At 39.9% G+C, this 9,622-nt stretch overlaps 1 protein-coding gene across 1 annotated transcript in view; it reads right to left on the reverse strand.

Moving 5' to 3' along the window:
• Positions 1 to 9,622, reverse strand: part of elna (elastin a) — a 54,416-nt gene that overhangs the window by 20,015 nt on the left and 24,779 nt on the right. Inside the window, exons 6-11 of the mRNA XM_020600131.1 lie at positions 5,818 to 5,868; positions 5,644 to 5,706; positions 3,483 to 3,527; positions 3,029 to 3,103; positions 2,382 to 2,429; positions 2,184 to 2,246 (exon numbers count right to left, since the gene is read on the reverse strand). Coding sequence (XP_020455787.1) covers positions 2,184 to 2,246; positions 2,382 to 2,429; positions 3,029 to 3,103; positions 3,483 to 3,527; positions 5,644 to 5,706; positions 5,818 to 5,868 — 345 coding nt within the window. The remainder of the gene's footprint in view (positions 1 to 2,183; positions 2,247 to 2,381; positions 2,430 to 3,028; positions 3,104 to 3,482; positions 3,528 to 5,643; positions 5,707 to 5,817; positions 5,869 to 9,622) is intronic.

The raw sequence follows: 9,622 nt of genomic DNA on the forward strand, positions 1-9,622 counted from the left end.
ACATGTAAAAAGTGAAAACATAGACTAGTCGTTCAAGAGTGTAATAGCCTGGAAGACTAAACCGTCTGTGTCTGGTTGTCTGAGCGTACAGTGACCTGTAGTGCCACCCAGAGGGGAGGAGTTCAAAGAGTTTGTATGCAGGGTGTGAGGGGTCTGCAGAAATCCTCTCTGCCCTCCTTTTGACCCATGAGGTGTACAAGTCCTCCATGGAGGGCAGGCTGGCACCAATGATTTTCTCTGAAATCTGTTCCTGTCGTGTTTGGTTTCCGAGCCAAACCAGACAGAGATAGAAATGGAAAGAACAGACTCGATGATTCCCCTGTAGAACTGAATCAGCAGCTCCTGAGGCAGGTTGAACGTCCTGAGCTGACGCAGGAAGAACATCCTCTGCTGTGCCTTTTTCATGATGGCTGTAAAAGACATCTTTTGTTTTGTTTAAGCTGTGATACATATAGGAATGTTTTTCTGATTATTTGTGCAGAAGGACGAAAGGAACATAAAAGATATGGATTGCTTTTTACTTGTTTCTGCTCTCGTGCCATTCATATAGAGATGCTAAATGATCTGTCAACTGATGCATTCATCAATGGTCTGAGATGCTTCATTGCATTAAGAGGCTCAGTGAGACAAATAAAGTGTGACCAAGGAACCAATTTCATTGGCGCTAAGAATGAACTCAACACAGCTCTACAGGAAGTGGATCCAAAAAGACTGACAACCTTCTTGTCCTCAAAGCAATGTGATTTTGTGCTAAATGCACCTCACGCAAGTCATGCTGGTGGAGTGTGGGAGCGACAAATTAAGACTGTAAGGAATGTCCTCAGCTTTACTCTCTCACTCTCTTCTGGCAGACTAAGTGACGCTTCTCTTCGGACGCTACTGTATGAGGCCATGGCAATAGTCAACAGCCGCCCTCTAACTGTAGATAATCTCAATGATCCATGCAGCCTTGAACCTCTCACTCCTAATCATCTCATTACTATGAAAACCATCCCGGCCTTACCACCTCCAGGCAAATTCACTAAAGAGGATTTGTATGCACAAAAAAGATGGAGACAAGTGCAATACCTGACAGAGCAGTTTTGGAGCCGCTGGAAGAAGGAGTATCTTCACAACATTACTGTCAGACAGCGATGGCACACGCCAAAAAAAAAACATTCAAGTTGGTGACATAGTGATAGACTCAGATGAAATGCTACCAAGAACTGAATGGAAGCTTGGAAGAGTCACAGAAACTTTAATTGATAAAGACAGACTGGTAAGAAGAGTTCAAATAACTCTAGGAGACAAAAACCTGACAAAGGAGAACATGTTAGTAAGGTGTCAGTGGTGGAACGCCCAGTTCATAAGATAGTTCGGCTATTAGAGTCTGATTAAATAAACAAACAAAAGCAATGGTAAAAGTAACAAATATGTTGTGTTCTGTAAAGAGGTAATTTTCTAAGTAGAAATTATCAGTGTTTTAAAGTTCATTGTTAAGAAACACTCATAATTTGGTGGGAGTGTAAAAGACATTTTTTTTGTTTTGTTTAAGCTGTGATAAGTATAGGAATGTTTTTCTGATTATTTGTGCAATGTATTGTTTAGACTTTTGTTTTGTTATTTCCTGTGTGCATGGAAGTTTATTTTGAAAAGACAAGAACAGAAGAAAATAGGAAAAAACGGCGGTAGAAAAAGTACAACACATAAGGACAACACGGACTACACAAACGTGATAAAACAACGAAAAAGACACTAGTTTGCTGTTTATCTCCAGTCAACACTGGCAACAAGGTTTGTCTTACATTTTAAATGTTTAAAATACAGTATTATTTGACTTGATATATATAAGCTAGCTAACCAGCTATTGATTTAGTTTTTCATAGAATTGAGTGTGGTCCTACACGGTTTTAATTTATGGTTCTGTCCTTTATTTTCTTTAGCTCTTACGTTGGTTTGTGAAATAAAACTATTGACCTCCAAATAAACATTCAAACCATCAGTGAAGGCTCTACATATTTGACTGGAAGCTACAACTTGTCTTTTTTAATTTCATATATTTATCTCTTATTTTTGGTTGTGTTCTATTGAACATATCTTTATAATATTGCCCATTGAGGTAGTGTGTATATTTTTCTGTATTCAATGACAATGAAAAAATTCAACACTCATGAGTAAAAAAAAAAACCCCAACAAAATCTTACTTGATTTGGAATTCAGGTCGGTGCCAGTGGGCACCCCTGGCAGAACTCCACGTCCACCAAACCCTAAAGGAGCCATAAAAAAACAAAAAGCAGCCACATTTAATGCTTGTACAGTACTTGTTTTTAAAAGCAATGCCCATTCACACAGTGAAACACTTGACAAATACTGTCTGAGATTAATCTATGACAGAGACCAACCTTTTCCTGGCACAAGTCCACCATGGTAAAGTCCAGGGACACCGACACCTGCCGCAGCCAACGAAAAGACAATACTGCACTTCTGCATCCACATTCAGATATACAGTATGAAAATGATCTAGCATGACAGCAATAATCTATCTTTTATGAGTCATGGAAACAACACTGACCAGGAAATGTACAGTATACCTGTCAGTCATTACAAAACCTACCATACAACCACACTACCACAAAGATTTCACAGTGAAGCCTGACAAGATGCAGCAAAGCCACACAGGAGCTGCTGGCACTTGCTGGTGCATCTAGTTTCACTTCAGAAGTGAAAAAAGCCTATTGTACTTTTCATAGCCTCTTACTAGCACAGAGAAAATAATATTTTGATAGTTCAAAAGACTTCTTATATAACTAGAATATACTCTACCTTGGAATAGTCATTGCTTTTAACAGGTTAGTTTAATAGAAGAAACCTTTTGATCTCACATAAATGTACCATCATAAAAAAAAAACAGGAAATACAAAGTTTATAGCACATACTATAATTAATTTCCACCGAACACCTGCCACATGCAATGGAAAATTAATTTGGCCTAGCGAACTGCATCCAGCATGCCTGTAGTGTTGTGAGTTTATTACTGAGTCTACACAACCTGGCACTTTGGCAGCTTTCTTTCCTGCAGCACCATCAGCCCCTCCTGGAAGGCCAGTCTGAGGAAAAACGGGTACTGAAAAAAAAAAAGTTACATGACTTATTGAAGAGAGTGTAACAAATAAACAGTGCAGAAAACATTTGCAGATCATTCTTGTCCAGGTGCTGAATCCAAACATCTGTAACTGTGATTCCTGCCCCTCAAGGACACAGCACTCTTATTACATTGGGAAAGGTGCTACTGCACAATTGAAGGCCAGATAAGTTCTACTGTAACTGAGAAAGAGCCAATTTGGGCATGAACTGTTGTACTTGGAAGGCAGAAATCACAGTGTGACAAAAATATACACAAGTAATTGCTAGGACAAGTTCTTTAAGTTCTCATTTAAATAAACAAAAATAAAATAGAAAACGTGAAAAGTGGCAGACAGAGGTGTTGGGTGTGTGTGTCTTGCCTCCACCGGGCCCTCCTCCTGTCCCAAGTACAGTGCCCCCAGCTCCTGCTCATATACAAAGTGTTGAGACAAAAATATAAAATATACAATTTCAGGTTAAATCCACAATTAGTTAAACTGCAGTCATGAACACACTAAAACCTTGCAATCTGAGTATTCTATAGCTGTACATCCCTGTCCCATGATCACTAGAGGGCCCTGTGATACTGGATGAGCAGGTTTGTGCCTTGTACCAGACGTGATCTCTTCAGCAGGGAGCCAGATCCTAGTATTGAAAGCAGCTAATCTGGCTTTACTAGGCTGTCATCAGCCCATGATCAAAAGCAATACGGCTGACGTTTAATCTAATCAGAACAGTCAGCCAGCATCCATGGCATTTGCTTTATATCATGAAATGGCTCATTTCTTTGGCTATCCCCTCGTGGGGGAAATGAGCTGTCAGCTTCACTTGTAGGGGAGCTTGGCAGCAGAATAAAACACATTTGCTTATTTGTTTAAACCTTTTTTCATCTTTTAATCTTAAATTGCTCATACTTTGCTGGACAGACGTTGCGCACTGCCTGTAAGTATGCGGCCTGGGAGATTTGGTGAGGAAGAGCTTGGCAAGAGAATGTTTTGTTTTATCCGTGCTCTTTCAGAGGAATGAATTGTAATTTTGAGTGTCATGGAAAGAGTACAGACTAATTCTAGGGACTGCAGTTTCGTCATTGCCAACCAACACTTAAGTGTAGGCTCTTTCCCATAGCACAGGCCAGGCTGTTATTGGGCCCTCCTGCGTCCATGCATAATCAGCCTGTCTAATTTGGAGCAAATCATATGCAGATACACAGAACACACAGTTCAAGGCAAGCTGGGTTCTGCTGAGGTTCAAACTGTCCAACATTTGCCGGTACATGATATAAAAATGTACACGTGTTTGCCAAACAGTGTTTTTCATATTGAGATACCATTAATGTGAAACATTCATTTTGGCATTCTCGTATCATGCAAGTATGCAGCTCTTTCAAAGTTCAAAAAAAGTTGTGTCAGAATTCAGCAGAGTTCAAGTTTGAACAGTGCTCTGTCATCGGGCAGAGAATCCCCTTGTGCACCTGTGATTAGGACAGCCAGAATTTTAGTAGCATCTGTCAATGTCAAAGATTTGGGGAATAGAATTATTGTGTTTTTATAGTGTTGTTTCAACACCTTTTTAACTAACACAGCATCGATCGATTTCAAGCTGAATATCTGACAAGCTGATATGTGTGATTGCTTCCTAAACTCGGCAGGAGGACAGATGACCATAAATGGATATATGAGAACAAAACTTAAGAACTTTGAAGCATTTCTACTGAAGGGGTGAAACAGAGTTGAAAGCCAGACAATATTATTGCAACCATCAAAACAAACAATTTAGAGCAAGCAAGTGAAACATAATCAGTCTCTCTTTTCAACAACCATCATGTTTGATGACTCCCAGTTTCCATCACAGCCAGTGAGCCTTCTGCACTGAATTTTGTTTAGAAGTGAAGCAAAGCCAACTCCACTGCCTGTGATCGCTTCACTTGTCTTTGTGTCTGATGGAACAATCATTAAAAAAGGCGCCAGGATTCACAGCCACAATAAATAACTGATGCATACATTCATCTTACATAATTTCTAAAATATTAAGAAACAGACTAACACCAAATGTTTGATTTCTGCTGTGTTCCCATGTAACTGATATCTACATAGTTCATAGTTTTTTAAATATTACAAATGATATATGACCTGCTAAAGCAACATCTTTCCAGTTTTTGATGTGTTAATACAATCCAAGCAGAACTCTGTGCCACCAAAGTTAAAGATACACCAGGACACTGCCATAAGGGGGCTGAAGCAAAATACAGTGCCTTGTTCTAAATGTCACCCTGTGTATTAGAGTTAGATGGCTGAAACCTGATCCCCCTTTCAAACAAGGTTAGGACCCAAAAGGTATGGCAACTCTATGAGGTGGAGGAAATCACCTATGAGATGCTGAAGTTGAAATAAAATAAAAGCAAAAAATGCTTATTTTTGTGAGGAACAGGATGCAACCATAGGTTTAAATATAACAATATCAACAAATCAATAAACACCTCTGAATCCCTGCCTTTCACACTGGTAAAATTTCTATCCATACATGTTCTGCTATCTGTTGTACCTCTTTTGGCAGCCTTCTGTCCAGCTCCTGGGAAAAAGACCCCAGTGCCTCCACCAAAACCACCTAAATGAAACAAAGGAGCAAAGGTGAGTATGCAGGTTTATAGCAGGGTACAAATTTCACACTTGCACACACAACCTATTCCAGTTTCAGTTCAAGGCTACAAGAACTCACCTCCTCCAAGACCACCGCCTCCAAAACCACCACCACCTAGATTGCCATAACCTGGATGGGAAAGAAAACAATAAACAGGTGGTAAAAGAAATCCAGTGCAAAATAGACACCACTCAGAGAGCGCAAACCTCCAACAAGGGTACATCACTGTCCCCAAAATGCCATTACCCCTAAAAGCAATATTCCCATGGTAGTGTGACTGTCATAATATGATTCTTTGACCATGAAAACCAGAAAACCTACCCCTGGCATTTGGAATCCCATTGATGTCATTATTAATTTGAAAGCTCTTCCAGATAAAGTCATTCCTGTATCTGGAGCAAAACCAAAATCTAATGAATAGTTAGTTCTATGGGCCATACCCTCTCTCTCCAAAAACAATTGATCAAAATGCATCCAGAATTTTTTTGAATTATGCTGTGAACAAACCAACAAACAACAAACAGCAGTAAAAACATTACCTCCTTAGCTGAGGCAATTACTGTAACACAAAGCAAGGAGAGTCAAACAAAAGAAACACCTTTCATCACTATTCAGCGGTAATTTCCCTTCACTGAAAATAACCCATCAGTCATTCTTTCAATGGTTTTCCAAGACCTGCAACTACAACGCACTATAAATAAAAAACAGGTGATATATGACACAATATCATGTGTGCTTAATTATGTTAGAAAATGCTGTTTCTAGAGCCAAGCTGATGACTAAGAAATATAACCGAAAAAACATCAAAAATGGTAGTTTGTCTGGTTATGATTATATTATATATTATATGTGATTGTATTATAAACACTGGAGGGAGAAGTCAGTTCATTCTAAAACCTAAAGCCATATACGGTCAGAAAGTGTTTGGCTTGACTTAATGCATAAATAATATATACAGTATATATTTATTATTATCATATATATATAGAGAGAGAGTACACACACACAGTACATAAATACAAATGTCAGGATAAAATTTAGAAAATGTTAACCTAAATGGAATTACACTTGTATAGCACTTTTCTCCACACTGAAGATTTACAAACCACTGGGACAGCCACCGGGATGAGCATCTTTGTTCAGGGACACTTCAACATGTGGACTGGAATTGAAATGCCAACACTCCAGTTAGGAGCAGTGCTATTAGAATACTTAAAACTGGAAAATGCTTTTAGATGAGTTGAATTGTCAAAATGTCCAAATGAAATATATGAGAGAAGTGAGTCAAGGTGGGATACTGTTCATATACTTATCTCTAGGTAACTGCCAAAGAGATAAAATATATGTCACCATATGTAACATATGGCATTCCATTTTTATGCCTCTACACCGGTGACAGTTGTGGCTGGATGCATGTTTTTGGGTTGTCTCTCCATCCGATTCTTCTGAATGTGATATCTCTGGAATGCCATCAGGGAATTTCTCCCAATTTGGCGGAAATGTCCACTTGGATTCAAGCATGAACTGATTAGATGTTTCTAAGCCTTCACTAAGGCTTATATGTATATGACAGATAAACATGTAAACTAAACTGACTGCTTGGTGGAAGCATACAACTGCGAGCTGGTAATTCTAGCTTGCCATAATGTTGTGCACAAAGTTCTACAGAGTTTTATTACTTAGATGTATATTAAAAGAAGCTGTGGGTTGGACTAGCTCCCCAATTGCAGACAAACATATTGGAGTAATGACTATCTCTGAAGCTAAAAGACATTCACCAAGGTGTCTGTTGTCATCAGTACTGGGGGCACTGGACAACAAGTCAAAACAGTTGTGGGCACTGGCCTTGTCTAGGTCTTGACAAACAGACTGAGCATGCAATGTGAGCTCAGACACTAAGCTACACTAAGCATCCTTGTGATAATCCATCTCTTTCTATCAGCTCAGTTCTCCTCGATTGCTCAACCATCCCTGAGACACACCTTAAAGTAATAACACCAGTAATCAATTCTTATATGAATCAGACTGCTCTGGGGCTTTCTCTATTCCAGTGTCTCTTGCACTGACTCAAGGAATCATTTGTCTCTGTTTTATCTCCACATATCATAAATATGGTCAGGAATTGACAGGAAACTGACAAAACAGGAGAGTTGTGCAATAAATGGAACACTGTGGATGCCTAAAACCCTCAGAATGACTTAGTCTGGCTTGAAATCTTGCTTTAAAATTGTACTGTCTGGTCCACCTCCAGATCGCAGAATGTCTGAAGTGTATGTGTTTGTCAGTGTGAATGATGGAAATACAGCACAGTCTGCGCAACTGAGAGATTATGCATATCGATGGAAAAGCGAGATGAGAGGGTGAAGACAGGCAGGACTGTAGAGATGTTGAGCTTATTCATCTATCATCTGGCCCACCTGTGCTCACATGTGCATGACCCAACCTGGCGCTGGCAGTCGTGCGTAGGGATGACCAGCACCTGCCACGTTGAACTCAGCTCTTTAATTTGAGAGCAGGAGACAAAATGCAGACATGTAGAGATCAGCCTGAGAAGCTGTGTGTGTGATCATGAGTGCAAGCCTTAGGCAGACATAAGGTTTGAGACAAGGAAGAAAGGCAAACAGAAGATATTTTCTGTAGTTCTGAAATCACTATACACTGAGAAAACACTCTCAAGTCAGAAACAATACCCTGGGGGTTGTACATTTTTGGGGTCAAAGCCAGGGAACATGGCAACAAAATCTGGGCCTTTGGTGGTTCAGCATCCATCTGTTTATTGTATATTTGAGGGGTGGACGGCAGAGTTTTTGTACAAAAGCTCTCTGTTTAGCCATATTTACACCATCTTGTCAGCTCAAACAAGCAGGCTTTTGTTGGACTACCATATCATTACAGCATGTCAGCTCATACAAATAGACCTGCCTTAGCTAATACATTACTGAAAGTGTACAACACTGTTTGTTGTCATGAACCACACACACAAAAATTCCGTACCAGGACTCAGAAATTAAATCATCACTTTTCTTTGGGTCTGTTCCTAGTGTTTAGTACACTGCTGACAAGCTCAAGGATTTCTGTACACTAATGCAGTGGATCATTTTCTTAGTGACTCAAGGCGCAGTGGGAAACCACTGGGAGATCACTTGAAACCCCAACTGCCTTTGGACCTTGGACAAAAGAACCCTACAAAAGGTCATTACTTTGAATATAAGGTGGCAGGGACAGAAACTCTATACTACACAGGAGGGAGGACTGTGAGCCGAGGAAACTGGAAGGCAAGTGATGCAGTACTGCAATATATCATACTTTCCTACACTTAGATTTCTAAAACAAAGTGTGACGGACACATGGTTTACAAGCCAGTTTCCATTCAGAAAAGACTACAGGCTTTCACAGCTGTGTGACAAGTGCACCAGCAGGTTGTTGAGGTGTGTGAATGAGTAACTGAACATAGAGCAACAGCAGTGACTCATTTGTGGTTTAAGAATTATCTCAGTGGGGGTACACAAGTAAATTCAAGTTGTGACGTTCTCTGACAAAGGAGTCGTGTTTTCAAGGGAATAAAAATGTGATGAGGGACGGGCTGCCTCCTGTTGCAGAACGTCATGTGCACTGGCATTTAAACTGTAGACTGACATAGAAAAAAAAAGGCCAGACAGTATGGCTGGTTTTTTCAGTCACCAGTCATTTTCTCAAACTCAGTTCCAGCACAAGTGATGGAAATGGGCCAGTGTGAACAGAAATATCTGGTTTCAATCTCACGACTGAAACGTCTTGCTCACTCTCCACTGGGGTTAGGTAAGGTAATACAAGAGAGATTAATCAAAACATTGTTTTCGGCTCTCAGTCTTCTGCTCTTGTTCTTCTTCTTTCTCTATCCCTA

This window comes from Monopterus albus, unplaced genomic scaffold (assembly GCF_001952655.1).
Source record: "Monopterus albus unplaced genomic scaffold, M_albus_1.0 scaffold45.1, whole genome shotgun sequence".
Classification (NCBI taxonomy): domain Eukaryota; kingdom Metazoa; phylum Chordata; class Actinopteri; order Synbranchiformes; family Synbranchidae; genus Monopterus; species Monopterus albus.